The 25856-nt window shown below is 45.9% G+C and overlaps 1 protein-coding gene across 4 annotated transcripts; it reads right to left on the bottom strand.

The window, feature by feature from the left end:
- Positions 1 to 7843: 7843 nt before the first annotated feature.
- Positions 7844 to 25373, bottom strand: Scn3b (sodium voltage-gated channel beta subunit 3). Of its 4 annotated transcripts, none has more exons than XM_051156227.1 (7): positions 24994 to 25373; positions 24534 to 24599; positions 17665 to 17828; positions 14654 to 14879; positions 11426 to 11564; positions 8525 to 8604; positions 7844 to 8187 (listed from the first exon to the last, which is right to left on the bottom strand). In XM_051156227.1, the coding sequence occupies exons 2-6, from the start codon at positions 24586 to 24588 to the stop codon at positions 8541 to 8543; spliced, it is 648 nt and encodes a 215-aa protein (XP_051012184.1). In that variant the 5' UTR covers positions 24589 to 24599; positions 24994 to 25373; the 3' UTR covers positions 7844 to 8187; positions 8525 to 8540. The 4 variants fall into 4 exon arrangements, with proteins under 4 accessions (XP_051012184.1, XP_051012182.1, XP_051012183.1 ...); XM_051156225.1 differs by having other exon boundaries at positions 24534 to 24690; positions 24994 to 25371; XM_051156226.1 differs by having other exon boundaries at positions 24534 to 24676; positions 24994 to 25371.
- Between the last annotated feature and the right edge of the window lie 483 nt (positions 25374 to 25856).

Genomic DNA, 25856 nt, shown 5'->3' with positions numbered 1-25856 from the left:
AGACCACTTGATTGCTGTCCCGGATTTTGAGAGAGATGCTGGTGGCAGTCAAGACCCATGAGCCCTGAGACAAAGAAGGGGGGGGGGCTGGTACAGGGGGACGAGGGAATAGCCAGAAGCCAAAATTATTCCCAGAAAGTCATTTAAAGCAGAACTGGAAATTCTCAGATTTATTGCATATGTAGTCATTTATTTAAATTGTTCAAGTAGCGATGGCCCCTTTAGGATGACTTCCAAGGTGTTCATTGGGTGAGGGACAAAGTAACAGAAGCAGCCCAACCACAGACCGCTGCTTTTCTTTGGCCTGAAGATTCATTCAGGAGAGGAGAGTACCTAGTTTGTCAGGGAAGGCCTCCTGTTTTCTGGTGAACGCAGATGATATGTATACATAAAGAGTCGCCCCCGAGAATCATAGCTTTCTTATGAGGTCCTTCTGTCTTAGTGTTAGCTTGTGCTTTTAAACCAGGAAGAAACCAACAAATCAGTTTATTCTCAAACAAAATCTGCTCCCCAACCCCCATCCCCTTAGTCAATACTCTGTGAAAGAAGAGGTAGCTCACCCTTGCAGCCAAAATAACTTCCCTGGACAATAGCCTGGCAAGTAGCTGGCTACCTGCAGGAGGCCATGGAAGCTAGCAGGCCTTGGCTTCTCCCAGCTGGCATGTTTTGTTTATTTATTGTAGACATAAGTAAACTTCGATCTTTCTGTAAGGATTTGTGTGGCAAGACACTTGAGTGCTTTTACTGGATTAAGTGTTGAGAGATCTGGGCTTGTGTCCCAACCGTGTTATTGAAAAGTCATGTGGCCCTTGGAGAAGGCCGTCGCTGAGCTTCGGGATCTGTGTGTAACAGGAGAGGGCCGAGTAAATGACCTCTAATGTGGGTTCTAGGTTTGACCTTGATTATGTCAGACCCTAGCAAGATGGGGAGTTCCCAATCTTGGAGGATGTCCTGCCTGGGCAGGTTGCTTTGTTCTTGGCTAGGGGGTCTATAGGGGCATCCAGTGGCACGGAGAGTCTTCTTGCTCAGCATTAGCACAAGGGAACCTCCCTTCCTTTGGCTTAGTTTAAGCTCAGAATTGGTTTCCGCTTAGAGGGTAACGGCCAGAAGAGTATCATTTTGAACTGAGCCCATCTTCCATCTCCAGGCACTGTGAATCCTTTCTACTGTCCATACTCCTCATTGATGGAGGACACAATGGGAAGAAGCCATTCCCAGTTCTAGAACCTTCTGTTTTGCTCAGCCAAAACCCTTGCTGCAGTTTGGATAAATGGTGAAACTTTTGCTAAAATCCTTGGCTTGCCTTAGGGCCCTGGCGTCAAGGAGTGGGGAGCACCAGGGAACCTCAAGAAGAATTTGCCACAAGTGGATTCTCTGCTTGTCCGTAGCCACTCACCTATGCTGGGACTGGCCCATTTATTACCATAGACAGCACCTATAGGATGAGGTGTTGGGGAAATGGCTGGCAAGGGGAAGACTCTTTCTGGACTATTTGTGCTCCCGGAAGGGTCCTTTCTTGTGCCATACCATCCTACTTCCTTAGCTCTGCAGGGCAGCCAAAGCCAGCCCTTCTCACTATGGCCAAGGAGAAATAGCAGTCTTCTCTCTTCCCCCCAGGTGGCAGGGCTGTTGGTGGCCCTTCCTACACACCTGGACTCTGCCTGCCCACTTCAGGACTCTCTCCCTCACCCCAGCCCTATTTCCATCTCTAAGCTATGGGGCAATCATTTCCGTTGTTCCTTTGCGATCCTTGACCCTTGGCCCGATCCTCCTCCTACCCCTACCCGCACCCCAAGTCCTCCAGCAGGCTGGCCCTACTCCCTTCCATCTCCAAGTCTTCTTCCAGAAGATGCATTTGGGTCTCAGAGGAGTGTTTTCTGGAAGGCCATCTTTCAGCATCCCTGCATCCCTGATGTGAAGCAGGGATCTGCACATGGCGCAGAGAGTTCCCTCTCCCACCTCTCTGCCCAGCCTCGTTCGTTACCTCACTCCAGCTCCAGCCATTTTGATGGGCTCAGCCAGCTCCCTGCTCTGATGTGCTGTGCAACATCTCAGGGGTGTTGTGACTTGGAGAGGTCCTCAGCAGGCCTGGGAGCCCGGATTGGAGCCTTGGCTGCCGACGAGAAGCACTCACCTGCCAAGATTTGCTGATGTCAGATGGTCTCCCCAGCATGTGAATGCCTAATGGACATTGTCATCTCTGCCCTTTGGTCCTCCTTGCTTCTCTCAATACCATAAGACACCTCAGAAGGAAAACGGTGGCCTTTGCTCCAAACAGGACATCAGCCTGTCTGGGGAGTTGGCCTTGGGCTTCTGTGTTGTGTGCAAGGACTGCACAGTAAAATAGTCACTTTTTGCCAACAAGAATGTGTGGCACCCCACATCTCCCTACCTTGCACTCTAGGGCCAGACCACTCTCTGCATGGACCAGACCATCTTCCCAAACCCATGGTGCTTTTCCTCCCCCTCCCTCAACCTAGACTCTGAGGTGGGGAGGGATGGATCAGAGGCCATAGTGGCCCCCTGGATAATCCTGACATGGAGTAGAGTCGGGTTAGGCGGAGGGAGCAGCACCCAACACCTGCACTGGGCCACAAGTGGGAAAGAACACAGGTTGGTTGCAGTTGAGTTGTCTGGCCATCTGTATTTGGATCTATAAACTGTACTTTGCCTGGCGCTGTGCGCAAGGTCTGAAAACTTATTGCTGGTTCCTAGAAACATACAAGGCTACCCAGCCAAATCTTAATGTAAAGTAGCTAGAGCCATGGAAGCCCAGTATGAATTAAAGGAAAAAAGTATTGAATTACAAATAATAAACGGTGTGTATGTGTATTTATTGTTTGGTCTATCCGTATTTTTCATCCCCAGCGTTTCTGGTATCCCTCAGTGTGCTCGGAGCAAGTCCCTAAGGCATGCACATACTGATGTGTTGCCCACATCCAGGCCTCCAGCTCAGGAATGAAAATAGCCTGATTAAATAGAATAGCTAAGTTTTTTTATTTGGGTTTTGAATTTCTATTTCTCATTTAACTCCTGGTCATTATTTCTTATTTTTGACAAGTTCATAAGGTGTTCAATGTATTGTGATGAGATCCACCTCCATTACCCCCTTTTACCCACTCCCCTATCTATGCATGTTCCCCCTCCCACCTTCATGCCTTTTTGTAACTCATTGGGTTGAATTAGGTTGCTTGGATGAGCATGGCTGGGTAGGGAAGCTGTTTACTGAAGTATAAACAACTTATTAATGGCTACACCACTGGAGAAAAACACCTCTCCCCAGTAGACCCTCAGGTAGGGGTAGGGCCTCATGAGCTCCTACCTGACCCACGGTGGGATGAAAGGCCCAGTCTTGTTCAGGTCTCAAACAGCTGCTGTGTAGTCATGATCAATAGCCAGGCAGCGTTTCACAGCACCCAGCCCCATCCTCTGCATCCTACAGTCTTCCTATTCCTTCTTCAGTGTTTCAATAGCACTGGAGGGGGAGGGCCTTAGCTGGAGGGGGAGGGCCTTAGCTGGAGGGGGAAGGCCTTAACTGGAGGGGGAGGGCCTGCGCACACAATAATCCCACCCGTCATTTCAGTGTTTAGGGATATGTCTTTATAAATAAGTGTGACTGTAGCTCTTAGAATGGTAGCTGAAATTGGACTAGAACAATTTTAATCTTTAAATATTTTTAAAAGGTATAATTTTTAATTATGTGTTTATGTTCATGCCTGTGTGCTTTTAAGTATAGGTGCCTTCGTTGGCCAAAAGAGGGGTATGAGATCCACTGGAGCTAGAGTTTACAGGCAGTTGGGAGCCCTGTGACATGGGTACTGGGAACTCAACTGGGCTCTTCTGGAAGGGCCACAAGCACCCTTAACCACTAAGCTATCTCTCCCGCTCCATTTGCAGTCTTAATCAGCATTTTTGTAAGATTGGTGGAGCCAGGTGTGGTGGTACACACCTTTAAACCCAGCACTTGAGAGGCAGTTGGGTCTCCGAGTTCAAAATTAGCCTGGTATACAGAGTGAGTTCCAGGGCAGTCAGGGTTATACAGGGAAACCATTGCCTTGACAGCACCCTGCCACACCCCACTGCTCCAAATATACAACAATTGTGGTGGACCAAATCCTCACTTGTTTCTTGTTATGCTTTTCTCTTTCAGGAATCTTGGCCCCTCTAGGAAGCTAGACACTGGAAGACAGCTTTGCCTTTATGCTCCCTACAGCGGAGCTGCCTGGACCTTCCTTACATTAGATCTTCCTTGCAGTTAGCATCTCCCCACCTGGTTAGGAAACACGTGATGCCAGACAAGAGAGCATTTCTCTTATGTTTTTTTTGTGTCTGTGTAGAGGAGAAAAGGAAGGACTGAAAGGCTGGATCCCACATCTAGCATGTTTGGCTTTAGAGTTTTGAGTGGTTTTTCTTCTCTAGGGTTAGTTTCTTGGGTGCAGGAAGTAGGGTAGTCTATGTGCTAGAGTGGGCAACAGCCGCAAGTTGTAAGTAGAGCAAACCTGGAGCAAGTGATCTTCAGAGACACTTTATTAACATGAACAGAGATTTGATTGGAATCATGTGCCTGTGTACAAGTGTACATATACACACAAGCAAGGGCACGCGTGCACACACACACACACACACACACACACACTTTTATAGACTTGAGATCATGGGGTCTACTTAGAGTCTAACCTACTACTTGACACAGAGAATGTTGAATGATGTGAATAGATACTGAGATTGATGAGTAAATACTCCAAACATTTGCAGTTTCTGGGTGAATTCACAGAATAGGGCTTTCCCATTTATAAGACAGATGTGAGAGGAAGGAGTCCTCCCCACCCCCACAATGCTGTGTGTGTGTGTGTGTGTGTGTGTGTGTGTGTGTATTCATGTTTATGTGGGTATTCATATGGGCCTTAACTTGTGTGCATGTACATGTGGCGACCAGAAGTCAACCTGGGGTGTCATTCCTCAGGCACCATCTCCCTTGTTGGGTTTTTGTTTTTTGAGACACATTCTCTCTCTCACCTGGAGCTTGCCACGTAATCTAGGCCAGATGACCTGGTTAGTAAGGCCCTGAGACCCACAGACCTTCCCATCTCTGCTTCTCAGCAATGGGATTACCAGTATGTGCCACAATGCCTGCCTGTTCCCATGGGTTCTAGAGATCACATCAGCCTCTCACGTGTGTATGGCAAGCACTTCAGCCACTGAGCTCCCTCCTGAGCTCTGCCTCCTTTACCTCACCTCACCTGTCTTGATCAGCATAATCTTGCTCTGAAAACTTCCCTTTTTAACTCGTAATTCTAGTTTGATGTCTAACAGTGATCCTAGAAACTCAAAAGAAAGCTTGCATGTGCAGTTATTTGAAGGCAGGGAAACCAAAGAGTAACTCACGAACAGAGTGAAAGTGAACCCTGAGCTAGAAGCGAGATTGAGGACTTCCAGTTAGGGACTGGGGCTTGATGCAAGACCCAGCTGCCAGTGAAAGTCAACAGGGCAAGATGCTTTCTGGACCAACTGAGCTGAGTGAGCAAGGTCATGGCTGTTAAACAGTAAGAAAAGGAAAACCAGACTTAGCCTAGTGTGACCGTCAGTAAATTATTGAGGATCCATCACTGGAAATACCCAACACCAAGACAAAGGATGGGGTTTCTAAATGATTATAGCCCTTGAGAACGCTTCTAAGCCCTTTAGTAAGCAATAGCACACCAGAAAACGCTCCAGAGCCACACGCCTCTAGTCTGGGACTCTAAGTCAAAATATGGGAAGAAATGGAGGTGGTGAGGATTTTAAGAAGGCTGGTGAGTGCCATCCTTTGTAGGTTATAGTCATCCTATGCTTCTCCCATAGGGAAGTTCAGTTGTGATTCTGGATAAACCACCATGTACTAAGAAAGTAGACAAAGATAGAGTGCGGTGGGCTCCCAGAGCATGTTTCTAGCATCCACCAACAAGGAAGGAAAGGGTAAAGAAGCTTAGGGGACAAGAAAGAGTTGGGCAGGAGCGAGGGAGGAAAAGACGAGGAGGAGGAGGGCAAGGGAAGAAACACTGATGGACACTGGAAAGCAAAGCAAGACGGAAATGGAAAGACCCAGGATTCTAGCTCTCTGAGTACAGTAGGCTTGGTGACCTGGCGATGTAGTAAAGCTCTTTGATGTCAGAGCCCCTCAGTTTCTTCACTGTAGCGTCGATTATTAATAGCATCCACATCATTGGAGCAGTCGTACAGGAGAAAACAATCAGAATCAAAATCCCTTCCAAGCCCTATAGGTGTAAGGAAGGACCCAAGGATGAGAAGAATTGAGATTTTAGAAAAGGGAACAGGGAAGAGAGACTGCCATGTAAGGGACACGTGATTGGGATCGCTCAGCCTCAATTATAAACACGCAGAATTCAGATACATAGGTTGAAGTCCTTTTAAGGAAAAGAAGAGGAAAGGCAGTCATACATACTACCTAGTCATGAGTTAGATGCATGGTCTAGCAGAAAGAATGGTGGAAATGACTTCCTGTCACAGCAAGGTCTGCCACCAGCTAGCCTGTGGCATTAATTCAAGTCTATTTTCCTTGTTGTAAAATAAAAAAAAAAAAAATTCTGTTATCTTTTTAATTTCAGAAGTGTGGGGTAGAAAATTAACTGATGAGAAGGGTCTTGAATTTATTGCAAATATTTCCGCTACCAAAATTAGACTCTTTCATATATGTTGAAGGTCTTGTTTCAAGTATGCCCCAGTGATGGTAGGGGTAAAAAGTGAGCTTGTCATACAAAGCCCAGTGGGAGTAGAGAGTGGTCTTTCTTATAGGTCTCCCCAAATCTGAGGACATTTCTCTTATTAAATCTCACTTTCATCTTTTTATATACCATAAGGCCTCCTGCCCTTGCTATCTGTAGGGGCTAAAGAATATTGCACTTAGAACAGTCATTAAAATGAGATATTAACTAAACATCTCACTGTTTCTATGCTTTCCTGCAGGGAGGGGGGACTCCACAAACACCAAATACCCAAATATTACAGATCTACAGGTGAGGTATTTAGAAGCTTCACACCCATCTTTGTCACTTTGCTCACCATCCATCTTAGACGAAAACCATTTTTCTTCATTGAGATATTGCCCTCAGGTGCTGTGTCTTCTGGAGGATGCTTCAGATTCACGGATCTTTGTGTGAAATTCTGCAGGTCTATCTCATTCCATGTGTGTTTTCTTGCCTGGTTTCCAGTTCCCTTGATCTGTCATAGTTAGCGCCACTGCTGGCCAAGTGGCATGACGGTTGCCAAACTGAATGTCCGAGCCTTCAAAAGCATCTTTCATCATCTCAGGGAGTGTGATGTAGGCAGCATTGAAATCTCATCTCTAGTTCAGTTTAGTTTCCTAAATGTCTCATTCATCCTTGTGTGAGTCTCAGCTGCCTCCAGTAAAATGAGGAATAATACTGATCCACAGACACTGAGGAAAAAAAAAAAAAAAACTGAGGAATTTCAACCCAGAAGGGACATGTGTCCGTGGTTCCAATTTCAAGGAGTAGGTCACATCCCTTTCAAGACCTCCTGAAGTTGTCCTGGATCATTCCTTGGCTTCTTGGAAGTTCTGGGTTTGTTCCAGGCCCATAGGATAATGGAGATGTAGTGCCAAAGCTCTGAGTTCCAGAAAGCATCCAAATGCGCATGGAAGATGTCCCTGGAAACTCTAGGGACATGCTGCTTTCTGGTGCTCTGGGAAACAGGCTATCAACTTAGAAAAGCTGACTTCAATGAATCAAAGTGCCTGGCAGCTTGGGCTTTAACACAAATGAAATCAGGGCTTCCTTCTGGTAAAAAAAAAAAAAAAAAAAAAAAAATCCATCCTATTGCAGCAGTGAAGAATGACCCAATTGCAGACGGTGAGGGCAGAGGGGACACTACTGTCCAGTACTTATCTAAAGTCATTTGGAGTATACAGGACAACTCGATTTGTATTGGGAGCCGCTTGGTTGAGAGCAAAGACAGAGTGAGGTTTAGCCCATGTAGAGATAGATGTTGGCTCTTCAGTTCAGGCAAGGTCAAGATGGGTAGGGTTCCAACAGAATTTGGAAGTCAGGTAAAAATCTTGGGTGGGTGGTTGATGAATAGAAAGATGGATACGTTGGGACTCCTGGACAGTTCCTGATGCTGCTGACATCACTGAACTGGGGCTATCCAGTCCCTCAGTGCTCAGATCACCTACCAACAACAGAGGACTTTACTGAGAATGTCCATTACAGACCTTCCCAAGTACATTTGGACCAAAGAGGGAATGTAGAATGATTATGCCTTTGTTATGAGAAACAGGATTGGGTTGCCAGACATACATTCAGGTCAAAGTAATTCAGCTTCTGAAGGGTTTGACATAATGGAGGGCATTGTGACTTGACCACTAACTTAGAGTACCCAGAGGGTGGGACCACTACGAAGAGTGGAAAAGACCAAATTGAAAGTCACTTCATTTGTGGATGCCAAACAACACTTGTATGACATGCCATCCACATCCACCTTACCCTCCCAAATCCCTGTACGTCACCTCAAGTCACACCACATTATTCCTCCACGGGTACCACAGAGTTCTCCTTGTTCTCTGAAGGGATAGCAAGGTAGTCAGACCTGCAGGGGGCATGGGAGGGGGGAAAAGAGGCAGTAGTAGTCATTGGCAAGTGTGTAGGGAATAAGAAGGCATGTGACCCAGGGACAAGGCTGTATACAGAACAGCTCTGTATCTCCTCCTGGTTGGGCAAGACAACGCTACAGTTAGCCTCTCAGCAGATATAGTAATAACCCCCTCCCATATTTGCATAGGAGCACCTCTGCCAGCAGTGTCTGACCCTTCTCCTTATCTTCAAGATGTAGATTGAAAGTGTGACTAAACCGAATGGGTATGGATTTGCATTTCCCAGCTTTAATTTTCATTTGCCCAGTTACAGCATCTCCGTATGTTTTGTTTTCTACTTCTATAATCTCGTGGGGTTTTTTTTTTTTTTTTTCCTGGTTTTATTTTTTTCTCCCGAAACACTTGATTTTATTTTATTTTTTATCATTTCATATTTGGAAAATTTGTTCCAATCAATCGTTAATAAGTTTTCCTATAGCTTCTTTTTGTGAACAACTGATGTTTTACATGTAATATAGTGAAAACAATTTTTTTTTTCCCGTCTTTGATTTGTACTTTTTGGTTCGGTGTCAGGAGAGAACAAATACTATTTCTCTTCTGGGAGGACATCAGACTCCAAGCTCTGGGGTACTGTGTGCTGAACATATATTGCCTTCACATCAGTATAAAGCAAAAACCTCTTAGGATGAGTGACCCAGAGGACCATGCGCATTGAGTTGCTTTAGGGGAGCTGTTCCTGCCCCCTCAATCTCTGAGTACAGTTAATTCTCTCTCACACACTCTGTCTTCTATAATGGATCATCCCATTCCCCCCTTCCTGTTTCTTTGCTACATTACTTCTTTTCTATATCTGTGCCATATTCTATGTAACTTTTTCAAACTGATCTTCTGGCCAGCAATACCTCACCTTCTGTTAAGAAGTTGAATACCATTTTTTCTTTTTTCAGAAAAATTTTTTATCAACTCTGATTGCCCTTTTTTTTTAAGCAAATCATTTTGCTGTTTGGCTCTGTGTTTTGTTTTGTTTTAAATTCCTCTAACTATTTTATTTTGTTCATTTTTGTGTGGTGCTGGGAATGGACCTTAGGGCCTCTCAAGGGTGAGACATAAGCTTTCCTCCAGAGTCACATCCTACTCCTGTTTTAACTGCTATAAACAAGTCTGTTTTCCATGCTTTGCTTTTATGCTTTTTGTGTCTGAGTCTCCTGGGACTTAATCCTGCTGGCTGTCATCTCTTCCTCAGCTCCATTGCTTTCTGCATCTAGCTCTAGGCTGGGATGAGATTATGAGTGCAGACCTAACCACAGTTACCCTGGGGGATTCTTGTGAGGCCTGTGCTGAGAGTGAGGCCCTTTGGAATTCTTTTCTCTTATTTCTGTAGTTTTGAATAGAATTTCTCATCTTAAGTTTCCTTGAACAGATGAATAGTATCTACCAAAATCCCAAATACTGTGACAGCAAACTTGTGGCTATTTATTTCCAAGAATCTTTTCTGATTCTTCTTGGAGACAGGTCAGCATAGATAAGTTCCTTGGCTTTTCTCAAAGCTGGTTATTGTCTGCCCTTTGTAGTCCTCTGAGGATTCTGGCTGTTCTGGAGGTCTTAGTTCCTACTCTATTTCTTGTGTGAGCTCGGTTGGAGCTACATTGTGTCCAAGCCTCAGTGTCCCTCACTTAACCAAGAGTACTGCCTTTACACATAGTTGTAATTTTTATTTCTCTGAGATCATGGGTATCATAAAATGAGCATTTTAGGTACTGCCTTAGAGTACTTACTCTTGAGTGCTGGGTCTCTGGAGAAATTGAGGAAGGTAGAGAGGCCAGACACTAGGGGATTAGATACCCTGCTTGAGGTATTCAATTGCTACCAAGTTTTTTAGTTCCGTTTCATTTTGTTTTTAAGGGCGTGTTTTGTGGCACTCTTTAGCAAATAATGGGCAGTGCCAAGGTGGATTGATGCTCCAGGATGCAGGTGGGGGGGGGGGGAGAGAAGAGGGAGGGAGAGATGAAAGTGAGAACAGCAAAAGGACAAATATGTTAAGAATAGAAGGCCTGGGTTCAATTCCCAGTGTCTCCATTCAACTCAGCAGTATGCTTGCTTGTCTTGTGTGAGCTAGCCTCAACTCAACATTTATGAACTGGTTATGACACTATGTAACTTCATGGGGTTGCTTTGGCAGCTGCCGATCTTCTCCATAGTGGTTTAATATGCAGGCCAAGAATTCAAGCTGGCCTGAATTCAAATCTTGGTGTGTCTCTATGCTGGCAATTTTGTCAACTCAATGCAAGCTAGACAAAGGAACCTCAATTGAGAAAAACACCCCAGCAAGCTGGTTTGCGGGCAAGCCTGTAGGGGCATTTTCTTGACTGGTGATTGATGTGGGAAGGCCCAGCTCATGGTGGGTGGGTGGGTAGGCAGTCCTGAGTAAAGCCATGAGGAGCAAGCAAGTAAGAAGTTCCTCCATGGCCTCAACTTTGGTTCCTGCTTCTAGGTTCTTGCCTTGAGTTCCTGCCATGATTTTCTTTGAGGATGAACAGTGGTGTGGAATTATAAATGAAGCGAATCCTCTTTGCCTCTAGTTGCGTTTTGTTATTTTTTCTCCCACACAGCAATAGTAACTAAGATAGTCTACTACTTACAAAGGCCTTACAGAAACTCTTCTAGGATTACCATTTTTATCCGTAAAATAGGTATCATAATGTGTCCTTTATAGATTGTTAAGCAGACAAGGTGTGTGGGTTGCTTAACACCTTGCCCCTGGTAGCGCACACACTCTGAATATTCGAGCTGTTATTACTTACACATCTTTGGACTTACGCATTTTCCTGGGCGGCCTCTTCAGCCTTGGAGACCTTTCTGTAGCAATAGATCATCTCAATGAACAGCCACAAGGTGAGGAAGACCAGGAGAATATACATCATGATTTCTGAGACCACAGAGGTGAAGTCTTCTCCCTCTACAAGGAAGAAAATGAGGCTCATAGTATATGTGACTTACAGACCTAGAGTTGTCACTTGGCTCATAGATATATGAATCCTGTTTATTTTTTTTCTAAAGATTTATTTATTTATGTATATGAGCACTTCATTTGCATATGTGCCTGGATGACAGAAGAGGGCATCGGATCCCATTATAGATGGTTGTGAGCCACCATGTTGTTGCTGGGACTTGAACTCAGGACCTCTGGAGGAACAGCCAGTGCTCCTAATCACTGAGCCATCTCTCCAGCACAAAGACTGTTTTCAAGTATAGCTCAAGTAAGTACCGAGTCTAGAGGAACTCATGAGGATCCTAAAGGAATATACATAGCCTGACTCCTAGCAGCTTTCTCACTTGGCTGTTCAGCTTTTCTGAGCATAAGGGCAGTGACAAGTGTAAGATAGAATGCTGGAGTCGGAATGACTGCAGATACATGTGTGTGGGTATACACACACACACACACACCAATCAAATCCAATTTTGCTACCTACTGTGTAAATACTCATTTCTTTTGAGTCTTGGTTTTTTAATTTGTAAAATGAGGGTAATAACTCAGACTCTTCTGGATTGTTGTGAATGTCACATTACTCAACATATTTGAGGGTACCCTATGATAGCCACAGTGAACTTAGGGATAGCGCACTTGCACCCCCAGCACTAACAGACAAACACAGCATCAAAAGAGCCCTCCATCTTATCAGGTGTGAAACCGTAGACAGATGTAAGGAACATGCCTTAGTCTAGATGCCCAAACCACAGGTAGTCGAGATGGTGTCCCCAGAGAGAAGGATCTTTTAGGGATACCATAGTCAGCCCACCCACTGGTGGAAACACGTTCTCCATGCATCTGGAAGGAAAAATGAAGGCCTTCCAGGTTGTACCAAACCTCAGCAGGACTGAGTACTGGAGGGCTCATTAAACTTACAGGGACTTCCTCGGCTCTGCTTCTGAAATACATGTGGGCCCTGCCATTTCCCTGTTTAAAAATCAGTGTTCCCTCCCACTCCAGGATAAAGATGCAGTGGGGAGGGGTAACTTGATATTGGAACGATCTGGATACTGGTCCCAGTTCTCATGACACTTCATGTTCCTAAGCAGCCCCTGTGCTCCTTGGAGCACCCTCACTACACCTGTACCCTCCATGTGCCCGATAGGAGTCATAACAACACACAGCAACCCTTAAGTTACTGAAGTCACACCTGCAAGGGTGGTGTGGAGGCAGATGGATTAAACACCATCCAGATTCCTCCCTAGCCTTAGCACCTGCGCAGCTCTGCCATTCTCATGATGAGCTTGTTTTCCCTCTCTTCTTACCTGAGGATTGCTGTGGTGTCAAGCAGACAGGCTGGCTCAGTAATGTCACACTTTCTCACTTATGTCCCCAGCATCTCTGGAGGCCAAAGCTCTAGAGAGCAGGGGACAGAGGCACACAGGCACCTGCCTGTGGTTGGGCAGGCACTAGCCAACAGTTTCTGGTGGTGAACACAAGATGGTACCAGGCTCCCTCCCCCAGGGAGGAGAGAAGGCATAAACAACTGAGGGTAATGGAACATTTGAATGGATTTATACCTCAGAGAGCTTCCTGCTCAGCCCCTCTGCTTCCTCACCAGGGGGCACAGCTCTGAGAACGGAAGTGGATCAACAATTTTTCATTCAGGTGGCCTGAGCCACATGTTCAGAAGTCTACTTGAGTTAGTGTCTCAGTGTCATTCACTTTCAAGACTCCAAAAATGTCATGTCCTAGATTTTATAACAATGATACTTTTTTTTTTTTTAAGTTAGCCAGTGGCCTCACTCAGGGACTTCTCTGTTTATGGCCTGTTCCACCACCTGCTCCCCAGGCTGTATCTTAGAGCAGCAATAAGAATATGCTGAGAGGGCTGGAGAGATGGCTCAGAGGTTCAGAGCGCTGGCTGTTCTTCCAAAGGTCCTGAGTTCAATTCCCAGCAACCACATGGTGGCTCACAACCATCTATAATGAGATCTGGTGCCCTCTTGTGGCCTGCATGTGTCATGCAGGCAGACATTGAATACATAGTAAATATATATATTATTAAAATATAATAAAAAAAATAAAATATGCATTAAAAAAAGAATATGCTGGGAATGTAACTGGCTGACAGGGAGTGAGGCTACATGGTGATGTAGCCCTGCTAAAGAAACACAAAAGGAGGTGCAGAGTTCACACTCTGACCTGGAAGAAGCATTTTCCAGGGCCATGGACCACAGTTCTTTGTCTCCTGACAGTAATGCAAAAGCAGTTTCTGAGGATCCTCCATGATTCCGGACTCAGGCCAGGAGAGACATATACACGTTAGGTTTTTGAGAGCACTTCCCACCTGCAAACCGTGAGCTAGAACAGTCTGCAGACGTTAAGGACCAGAGAGCTGTCAACTTGTTCCACTCCTGCTAAGGACAGACACATAGCAATACTACAGATGCTGAAGGGCACGCAAGATGGATCATCTGCTGGGTGCCTGCCACCAAGCCTGATGAGCTGCGTTCAATCCTCTTACCCACATAGTAGGAGAAGACCAACTCCCACGAGTTGTCCTCTGAACACCACATATGTCCATGACCTATGTATGTTCATGCAGACAGACGGATGCGCGCTCTCTCTCTCTCTCTCTATCTATCACACACACACACACACACACACACACACACTGTGTAAATACATGTGATTAAAAATTTTTTTACACCCCAAGGAGACGTGAGGCCCAGTAAATTGTAAAAGTTTGGAGATATGTGTGGCTTGAAACAGAAGAAAGGAATTTAACACTGGCCAGAGAAAAAGACATGCCTGAGTCATTAGCTGTGGGCCTTGTGGAGGAGGATGGCTTTTTCCTCTGGAGGCCAGGGAAGTCATCCCAATATCCCATTTTAGCCTGTCTGTTTTGAGGGGAGACACAGCAAGGGGTTCTGATGGGGAAGGTTGTAGGAAGTGAGCCATGCAAGGAAGGCAGGTGTACATGCATGGGCTTGTGTGTTTTCTAAGGCTCGCATGTATGGAAAGCCACTGTCCTTCACCCTGCCCCGCAAAAAGACACCAGGTCTCAGGCTTACCCTCTTCAGTGACTCGCAGGGGTATTAGTCTCGTGGTCTTCACAAAAGGCCTGTGTGCCTCAAATTCAAACTCCCTGGACACATTGCACGTGTAGAGGCCAGAGTCATTCAGAGTGACATTGAGCACAGTGATAGACACATCCTGCAGGTCTTTGCTCCCATTCCATTGCAGGCGACCTTGGAAGGGGCTCTCCACTTCCTGGTGGCCATTTCGATACTTGTATATCTGCAGAGACAGGAGGAGAAGCAGATGGTGGCAAGAGAGCCAGGTAGGGCTAGGATAGAAAAGGAAGAATAGGAGTTTCCATGGGCAAGAAAGCTAAGGGACAATGTTGCCAGAAGACCCAGAGTGTGGAGGTGGGATAAAGAGGCACAAAAGAAGCCGTGGGAGAGAGTGAAGACAGAGCAAACAGATGTCTGGACACATGGACACAGCAAGGGGAGAGGTAGCATAGAGTGATCAGAATCCTGGGGGGTGGCGAGGAAGGAGCAGGATGGAAAAGAAAGGGGGGGGGCGTGGCTGATACATACAGGAGACTAGGAACAGGAAAACAAAAGGTTAGAGACAGAAAGGGGACAAAGGAGGACAATGTGGTGTGACACTGAGCCAGCAAGGGAGCAGGATAGAGACCAACAAGGCAGCTGGGTTGGCTGGGAAGATGCCTGGCAGCCTTGGGCTTAAAGCCTGACTTTCTGAGCTGGCGCTGGTTATTGTGGTTGTGGTGCAGCCTGGCCAGGCCACAGGTGGGAATCCGTAAGACTCAGGTGTTGAGTTTCCTGCCAGTGAGCAGAGAACTCACAACAGAGAGATGTGCACCGAGCTTTTGCTTTGGGCTGAATTAGGACCAAAGTCAGGTCTTTTCAACTTCTTTCTCAAACACTCTCTGACGGTGACACTTTTTTTGTACCTAGTGTCCACTAGCCATGGGCAGTTTCTGAAACTCAAACTCATATTCCTGGACAGTAACTGCAATTTAGCCCCTCAGTTGCATCACCTGGTTTGGGACAGGCATGGAAACAGTGGATGCAGCTAGCAGGTGAACATGATGAAGCCCACAGGCTCTTCATATCTGGCCAAGACCCCTGGCTTGTTTTTGGACACTGATCTGAGGCCCTTGTGTGTGACTCGGGCTTAAGTTAGACTTTAAGAAGTCATCGCTGGTTCTTGCCTTGGTACTAGATTGGAGCCAACCTAGATTCAAACACTATGTAGAGCCTGGAATCAGAAATGAACCCATTTTAGAGGAAAGGAAGAGTGAACAAGTGAAGGTCAGTTCCACTACGTTGTTGCCTCCATTAAGTCCTGTGGAAGAGACCCAAGGGAGCAAGGTAGAGCTGTATAAAGAAGCTTGGATCTGCTGTCAGATCACCGTGTGCAAATCTAAGTGTGTGTGTGTGTGTGTGTGTTTAAATCTAAACTCTTTTGTTAACTTAATGTCACTCCTTTGAGCTTTAGTCTTCCTAACACTCATCATATTTCAAGGCCTATTTTATTCATTCATTCATTTATTTATTCACTTTATATCCCAGGCATAGGCCCTCCCCCCTCCTCCCAGGCGCACCCTCCTTCCTCCATTACCTTTCCCCTATTCCTCAGAAAAGGGCAGCCCCACTATCCACCCACCCTACCTTATCAAGTCGCATCAGGACCGAATTCCTCATTTCCCCCTGCGGCCTGGGAAGGCAGTCCCATCCAGGAGAAGTGATTGAAAAGCGGGAAACAGAGTCCATGTCCGAGACAGCCCCATTCCCCTTCCTAATGGGGCCTGAGCTGCACATCAACTATATCTCTGTAGAGGACCTAGGTCCAGTCCATGCACAGTCCTTGGTTGGTGCTTCAGACTCCACAGGCCCCTCTGGACCCTGGCTAGTTGGCTTTGTTGGTCTTTTGGGGAGATATTATCACCTCTAGGTCCTTTTATTGTTTCCTCCACTTTCCCACTAGACTCACTATGCTTTGCCCAATGTTTGTCTGTGCTTCTCATGATCTGTTCTGAACCGCTGCTGGGTGGAGCCCCTCAGAGAACAGCTAGGGCTCCTGTTTACAAGCATAGCAGAGTATCATTAATAGTGTCAGGGGTTGGCTCTCTTCCATGTGGAAGAGAATCAAAGACTATTTTAAATGCATTAAACATCAGAGATCTAACAACCCCATAATGAAGCTTTTGTTCTTTTTCCCACTTAAAAGGAAAAAAAAAAATCTGGAGCACCATAATGTTGAGTATGTCTAAGGGCACGCAGCTCAACAGTGTGGAGAAAAGAATAGAACACAGGCAATCTGGTTCCAGAGTCAGTTCAAGTACTGACAGTGATCTAAATGAATCACAACCCCATGAGCACCGCCCAAACCCAGCAGAACTGACCCTGACCCTGACCCTAACCCTGGCATAGAGTCTGGAAGGCTTCTTGTTCTGCTTTTGGTGTCTAGATCATTGGGAGGAGGAAGTTTAGCGTTCCTCCTGGGGAGAATGGAGCATGGCCACGTGGGATACAAAGCAGAGCAAGAACTATCTAAAGAGCTTACCCTCAGAGGTGGCTGTACTGGGCATATCAGGTGACACAAGCTTTGGTCATTCCAGACGCTGGGACTGTGAGAGTTGAAAGAGCTCGCCTGTGTTACTTTACACAAATCTGCTTTGTGCTCTTTCTTTCAGTTTCATTTAATCCATTTCATAGTACTGTATGGAAGATGAGTGCACCTGTAAGAGGTCTACCAGGGTGCCTAGCCCACACAGGCTCTCTCGATATGTTTACCTCTTGTAACCTTCTCCTGCTTGTAGCCACAGCTCACAGCTAGCCAAGTGGCCTTCCTTGCAAACGCCTGGGCTTAATAGAAGGCTGTCAGCTATCTGCTGAGAAGATGTGAGTGCAAGGAGAGGTGTGAATGCATGTCAGGGCGCCATCTCCTAGACTGTTAGGAACCAGGCAAACAATAGCATAGGCTAGCAAAAAAAAAAAAAAAAAAAAAAAAAAAAAAAAAAAAAAAAGGCCAAGGGAGCAGTCTGACATACAAGGAAATCTTTACCGCCCTCAGGCCTGTAGAACCACTCCACCACAGTGCTGGCCTCCACCTCCTCCCTCTTCATGCAGGAGATGCATCGCAGCTTCATGGAATTGCCCTGCACGGCTTCCGTCTCTGAGGGTACTTCCACACACACAGGGAAGCAGACTCTGACTGCAGAGAGGATGGGTGACAAGAAGGAGACAGCCAGAGTGGGCATCGGGGAATGAGGAGGGAGGAAGGGAAGACAGAGAAGAAAGAATCATGAGACACACTTGAAAATAACAAGATCCATGTGTGTACCTGTTACTGGGGCTCCTTGAGTATGCATGACCAGAATGGGTCTAAAGCAAGGTGGTGCAGGGGTCCAACAGTGAATTGATGCTTTTGGAAGCTATAAGATGCAGCACAGGATAGACTTGAGCCTAAACCCAAAGCTTTGGAATCTAGTGGGAGGCACACCATGCCTCCATCCATTAACTGTCCACCCACATGAGCATTCACCCAGCAGTCATGGAAATCTATACTTTGCCAAGTCTGATGGTAGATTAGAAATTCAAGAATGAACAAAACACCAGCCATGCTCTCAGTGAATGTATAACCTAGCATACAATATATTTCTTCTGGTGATTTAACTACAACACACAGGGATCCTGTTAGTAATGTACCCAGTTCCCACAGAAGGGCAGTTAGTTACTTGTGCTTGGGCTGGGGAGAAAGGAAGAGAGAGGCCTGCTGGGACATGAGATAGAAAGGCAAATGACCTATGTTGGAAAGACATTCATGTGTTCTGTGACATAGTATGTTGAGTGGTCTGAAGGGGAGAGGGAATCAGACCTGGGGGACCCATGGGTGATGGTGCAGCATCAATGGGAATATGGTGAATTGACCACTTACACTAGAGCAAGCTCTGTGCAGAGTAGAGAGACAAAATTCAAATTCTGGAGGGGGGTCAGATGATCACAGACCTTGTACACCACATGGATGTTTGGACTTTAGGTTTGTTTGGTTTGGTTTTTTGAGGCAGAGTTTCTCTGTGCAGTCTTAGCTATCCTGGAACTCTCTTTGTAGACCAGGCTGGCCTCGAACTCACAGAAATACACCTGCCTCTGCTTCCCAAGTGCTGGAATTAAAGGTCTGGACTTTTGGTTCTTGCCCTCTATAAACTCCAAATCCAAGGAAAGAAGGTGACTATGCCAGATTGTAAATTTAGAATGAATCAAAAGCAGGACACAGACGCCAACAAAACAAGAACAAATGTGGGATGCATCAACAGATGTTCAGTGTGCAGAAGGAAGGAGGGGTAATTCTGCAATTGTTCAGAACAAATCTGCATGGTATGATCAGCTCAGCCTGTCACATGTAATGAAGGAATCTTTCCAGTGAGTGTACACTCAGAGTGGTCAAGAAGGCCCATCACTAAGACCTGGTAGGGAGCTAATGGCGGAACATGGGGTGCTGAATTTAGACATAGACCAGGCTTGTCTTGAACCATTTCAGCCTGGCATATGGAAAAGAAATTTAATTAGGCTCAACTTCAAAAGTTATAAATTTTAGTTTAGTGCCGTTAATTTGCTTTTCTTTTGCTGTTTTGAGACAGGGTCTTTCTGTGTAGCCCAAGTTTACCTCGAACTCACAATCCTGCCTCAGTCTCTGAGAGGTGGAATGACAGGCTTCTGGCATCAAACTGAACTTTAGAAAATCTTTCTTAGCCAGGATTGCTGCAAGTTTGAGGATAGCCTGACCCACTGAGTACCTCCTGTCACTCATAAACAAATTAATAACAAATATTAGTTTGGAGACGTACCCCAGTTGGTAGAGTGCTTATCAACGTGTATGAAGCTTCAACATTGGCTAAATCAGGTGTGGTGGTACATGCCTTCAGTTCCAGCCCTCAGAATACTGAGGCAGGAGGCTTAGAAGTTCAGGGTCTTCCTTGCTACTTATTGCATTTGAGGCTAGCCTAAGTTACATGAGACCCTGTCTCAAAATAAATAACAACTTAAAAAATAAAGTATATTTTCAGATGCTTCAGCTGTTCATAAATAAAAATAAAAAAAGCTAGTTGGTAAGAGATTGTGTACCTAATGATTCAGAAGCTTCAAAAGTGTAATAACCACCAACAGTCCTTGCCTGGGAACTTTGAAGGATACTCCTATTCCCCTGTTCATGAATGAATGATACACACAAGGATGAAACAACACACAGTGATACTTAATAGCTAGCTCCTACAGATGGTCAGCCTGCTCACCTGAGAAGATGCTGTGGCTTTGGGGGAGACTGCCGTGTAGCAGCTTTGAGTTAAAAGCTAACACTGTGTTTGATTTAGTTAGAAGTCAACACTATAAGTGAAACACTTAAAAGTTCTAAATGTAATAAATTAACTGGCCTTTAGCCCCTCAAGGGAAGTGGGCTAGCCTTATCCAGAGTCTACGGAAGATTGGTTTCATCATTTTAATGGAGAAGGGTCCAAATCTTGGGGGAAATGATTAGAAACACTTTGGGCATGTGGTAAGCTGATAGTCTACACAGCAGACTTGCTTTCAAAGCAACTAAAAATGTGGTGTCATATTGCTGTGTAAAAGTTTGTGCAGCAGGAATTCCATGTAACATAGATCCTCAGTGTCCATATTTAATGACAGGTAACAAAAACCAGCTCAACATGGATGGCCTTCCCAGGCTTGAAAGGAAAAGTCCCAAGGAATACACAGTTATAGTGATAGGATAGGGCGGTATTTGGAAACTAAAGGACTATATTTGACTAACCAACTTCTCTGAGACTCAGTTTATTCAATACAATTTTTTTTAAATGAAACACCCAATAGATATAGATCATGGGACTCCTATGGATTAATTTACATGATGGTAGTTTGGATAAATGCCATTAATAATGTTATTTATTTTCCATTTATCTGGCAAATATATTGAGTACTTACTGTGTGGCCAGCACTGTTCTGGGCCAGCTCACTTGGAGCCTGACACATACAAGTTGTCTCTGACCTCTATATGTGCACAATGGGATGTACTTTCGCCCTCCCTCAAAAGGAATAATGAAATACTTTCTTTTTATGCAGCTGAAGAGAGGGCTCAATGGTTAAGAGTACTTGTTGTTTGTTTTGTTTTTAGCTTTGGGTTTTTGTTTTTGTTTGGTTTTGGTGTTTTGAGACAGAGTTTCTTTGTATAATAGCCTTAGCTTGGCTATCCTGGATTCTCTTTGTAGACCAGGCTGGCCTCAATCTTACAAAGATCTGATGGCCTCTGCCTCCCAAGTGCTGGACTAAAGGTGTGTGCTACCATGTCTGACTTTATTTGGTTTTGGTTTGTACTTAATGTTCTTGCAGAAGACCTGAATTAGGTTCTCAGCACCCATGTCAGGTACCTTACAACCATCCACAACTCAGATCCAGGGGATCTGACACTCACATCTAGCCTGTAGGGCACCCACACACACCTCCAAACAGATATACACACTTACACACCACCATACATATGCATGAAAGAATCTAAAATATATCTGTAAAGCTGTACAGTGGCAAGAGTGAGAGGCTCTTTTGCTAGGTGATAGCAGGGCTCTTTTAACAATGTTGAGGAGGTTGGCGACTATGCGCTCATGAACACGTAGACTGGACTACAAAGGAGGCATTCGCTTGTAGTGATTCAGGGAAAACTCTGCACAGTCAGGATGGAAGCTGTCAGGTGTATAGCATGGGGCTGCCCCCTTCTGAGTGTCACTGGTGAGCATACCCACCATGAACTTTCTTCTGGCCAAAGTCCAGTGTCCAGGCATGAGAACCCTGTGCCTGCAGCGTTGGATAGCACATTACAAAAAGGCCAAAAAGTTCTCCAAGCTCATTTGCGCTCTGCAATAGGATCTTCTGTCCCTTTTACCAACAGTGAGTCAGTTTCTCCACCGTGCCACTGTGACATTGTCTAGGAACCCACAAAAGGTGGCACACATGGAAGAGGTCAACCCACATCACTGGCTATAAATAATAATCTCTTGGAATGATGTAGGCTACACCATTGACCTTGGAATGACCCTTCATTTCTATAGTAATAATGAAGACAACATGAGGGGGAAAATGTGATGAATTAAGGATGACCAACTAATCAAAAGAATCAACTCCTCTGCTTTTTCCAGATCTTTCTTTTCTTTTTTGCCTTTCCTGAGCTCTCCCTAGAATACTTCCTCTACTGTAAAATAATGAGGGCTTTAATTAGAATGTAAATACTGTGCAAGGGGGAGGGTCATGAACAAAGTTATTTTTAGATGTTAACATCCTGAGACAATTTGGTCTATCAGATTAGCAGGGCCTTGCAGGAATAAAATCCAGAAAGGGCAGCCAGGGGAAGAAAAAAATCTCCCCTGATACATGGGGCCCTTGGAAAGCAAAAGTAGAGAAGGCTCTTGGAGCTAGAGAATGGATGAGGTTCTAGGAAATGTGGGGGTGTTGGGAAATGAGAGTGAAGCTCAGAGGAGGCATCCCAGGACTAATGTCCATCTGACAGTTGCACACAGCATCACATGTGTCTATAAGGGATGATGGCAGACCAAGACCGAGAAGGTAGCAGCTCTCTAGTAAGGCCTCTGCTCTTTATGAACTCACATTCTTGTGCCTAAAGTGGAAATAACTCTCACGTTGCTCTGCCTCAACACGCTGACCAAAAAGAAGTAATGAATATTAGAATTATATGCAAAAATAATAAAATTTGCCCTTGTGAGTGTGGCTCTTTCTCTTACACAAACAGCCAAGCATTCTGAAACTTTTTCAGTGAACCAGTGTTTGGGTTGCAAAGAGCAAGAATAGATGTGGCCTGTACAGTTAGTTGCCCTGAAGATTTCTGAGGGAGTAGAGAGAATGAGCCTTCTGCATGTTCTAGTAATATTCCCTTCTGGTTGAGTTGTCAGCTGAAAGGGGTGTTGGATATGATCTGTGACAACTTCCAAACACATTTACCAGCCACCTTGAGGATGTTACCTAAGAAAAATGAAGTTGTAGAACCAAGGCACGAACCAGAGCTTTGTGGGTCCTAGTGAAGAAAATGCCGAGACTGCCCTCCCCCTCCACTGGAATTCAAGAAGGAACCTTAAGGATTTAGAGTTTAGAAAACTACTCCATAGACGTCACATAGCAACCCTTCTCTACAACTTGAGCCTCGCTCACACTTTCTCTTATCCTTCCAGACTAACCTCCCCTAAGCCCCACAGCCCTATCATCTCCCTGGAGCAAATACCAGCCTTGATCTTCAAGACAGGTGAGCTCACTGGCAGGCAGCCCATTATGTTAGCTTCATCTCCAAGTCTGCTACAGTCCATGGCAGCCTTGGGCTTGGCGTTGCTCTTTTCCTTCTCATTCCTATTCTTGTTTCAACAGGAAACTGGGCTCTTTCTCTGGTCACATGCAAAATCTGAATAATACATGCAGCTACAGTTCATATCCAAGGCTTCAGAAAAGTGATTCTAAGGCAAAGAGGCATGCCTGCCACTGCACAGGCAGAATGGAATCCAAGCCCAGCACAGGAACATAATCTCATAAGCCTCCTTTCTGGAAGGGATGTGGGCACAGTCCATTATGTTATTGTTGATTTGAGTTTGGAGGAAGGTAGCTAAACCCATGCAAACTGACTTATCAACTGAAGAGCACCTATACTTGATCCAAGGGCCGAGTCAGACACATGAAACCAAAAATGTCAGAAACACACACACACACACACACACACACACACACACACACACACAGAGAGAGAGAGAGAGAGAGAGAGAGAGAGAGAGAGAAGAGAGAGAGAGAGAGAAGAGAGAGAAGAGAGAGACAGAGACAGAGAGAGATAGAGAGAGAGAAAGAGAGACAGAGAGAGACAGAAAGAGACAGAGAGACAGAGAGAGACAAAGAGACAGAGAGACAGAGAGAGACAGAGAGACAGAGAGACAGAGAGAGGGCTGAGTCTCACTAATCCATTCAGATACTCATGCTAACATGCTCAGATACATGCTTACACACACATTTATAATTGGAGACATACATTAACATGCAGTAAAATACTGTATCACACACTCACATAATAGCACTTAGATGCCCAATTTCTTTAGCACACATTCAGGTATCCTGTTGTAAGCTGTACCTGAAGCTGTTTTGCCCAATATTATTGTCACAAGCCCCTTATTTGGGGGGGGGGCAGTGTCATCTCAGTCTCTCACAGCTGACAACCAATAGAAACAAATAAACCAACAAAACCAGAAGGAAAAAAAAAAAACAACAACAAAACCCAGCTCAACCAATACCAAAGCCTCTCAGCTCCAAATGTTCCTGAAAACTAAATGCACTTCTCATCTGTCTATCAATGCTCACCAGCAAATGGCTGGAGCTACTATTCCATTCATTCCTTGTAATAATTTAACAGAAATTCAGGCATATGAAAACAAAAATGGCCTTTATGCTGTTTTATTTTTAACGCAGAGAGGAATGAGCTGCCCCCTCCCCATTGGGACGTTCAGAACTGTCGTCTCTTCACTGAGCAATGCAAATGTAAATGCAAGCAAGATTTTAAAATAATGAACGAAACACATTCCTTTTCAGCAAAGGGAAAAGCAAGGGGGAGAAAATAGAAATAATTAGGAAAGGGGGGTGGCTGAGAGAAGCACTAAAGAAGGTTGGGAAGGAAAAAAACCAAGCCATAGGGAACGGGGAGGTGCCTTTGCAATCCACCCGCCCCCCCCCACCCGCCCCCCAAACTATGAGCGCATGTGGATCTTCATGTTTGGCAGACATGCACAGAGGGAAGCCAAGGGAGCTCCTTTTTGTCACCAGCGACATCACTTAAGTGCTATTATAGCTACGATGCCTGATATTTGCACATTGCAGGCCAGGGTGCTCTACTTACCCCAGTTGATAAGCAGGAGAGAAGCTAGGGGAAGCAATCTGTTGAGAGCAGACATCTTCCTGGTTTCTGGAGGCAAACAGAAAATCTCTCTCCAGGACTGAGTCCTCTGATTCTTTCGAGGAAACCCTCAGGGATCAATTGCCCTAAAAAAGCGACCCTTTGAGTGGGAGGAAAAGTAAAGGTCAAGCTCCCTGCCTGGGGCGGGGAGTGGGGTCTGCAGGATGTGGAGCCCAGTGTGGGTGTCAGCTCAGGGCACCTCGCTCTCTCGCCGGAGCCTGTTTCCGAGCTCGGCTCAGCACCACGGACAGTAGCCTTCCCGCCCACCCTGAACTTGGAATTCCAATCTCTCCGTTGCTTTTTTGGGTTTGCAATCAAAGCAAAGTGGACTGGCAAGGGAGACGCGCGGCCGGGCGCAGGGATGCTGGGCTGTCGAAGGTGTCAGTGTTGATTCATCTCTCACCTCCCTTAGGGTCAGCGACACTCCTATTTCGATCCTCTGAGACTCAGGAGCTAGGTCTTCTTCAGCCGGGCAGGCTTCTCCAGCTGGGCGTGTCCCGACTCCAGCCGTCGTCTAGGCTACAGAATTCTTTCCACCTCAGTCTTGTATACAGGGGCCTGGGCTCCCGGGACGTCCTCAGGGGGTTGGAAAAGAGGCGGGAGCTCCGGTAGGGCCGGTGATCTCAGAGGTGGAGGGTAGGTAGAGGGAGGGAACCCCTTCCGCGGAGCGCGCCCCTGGATCCTGCGCAGCCCCGACGCTAGATGATTGGATGATCAAGCCGCCCCTCTCCCGGGCCGCCCCCTGACCGAATGTGTTGCTAGCCTTGACATGCGCAGGCGGCTTTCCGCCGCCTTGATCGCTTTGGACCCTCCCCCTTAGACACACATTCCCCACCCCTAAACTCGCGTGCCCCTCCCAGGGCTGGCGCTCTGAGAAGAGGGGGAGGAGCCCAGCGCGTCGCAAACACCTCCAGCCGAGGTGGATTCCTGTCTGTCTGTCTGGCTGTCACCCGGTTTTCTACTGTCTGGGCTTTTCTCTGGGTTACAGACACACAGCTTCCACCAGTTCACCCTCTCCAGGCAATCCCACTCCTGCTGCCTCCCAAAAATGCTTGCCTACAGCTCAGGGGAAGGGAGGGACACATCTCTTTGAAGCAATGATGTCATTGCTCCTGGCTGGCTTCTCTTCGCCTTTCACCTCATCCCCCTTCCTGCCTTGCCTGCCTAGCCTTTGTCTTGCCTTGATCAATGGGTTCCCACCTCAAGGGACACAGCAAGACAATTTCTGCTTATGGCAAGTGGAGTAGGGTGTGCCACACCTGTCTC

Source organism: Acomys russatus, chromosome 14 (genome assembly GCF_903995435.1).
Source record: "Acomys russatus chromosome 14, mAcoRus1.1, whole genome shotgun sequence".
Lineage (NCBI taxonomy): Eukaryota > Metazoa > Chordata > Mammalia > Rodentia > Muridae > Acomys > Acomys russatus.
The sequence above is the reverse complement of the archived record's forward strand: the minus strand, read 5'-3'. Positions and strand labels throughout refer to the sequence as shown.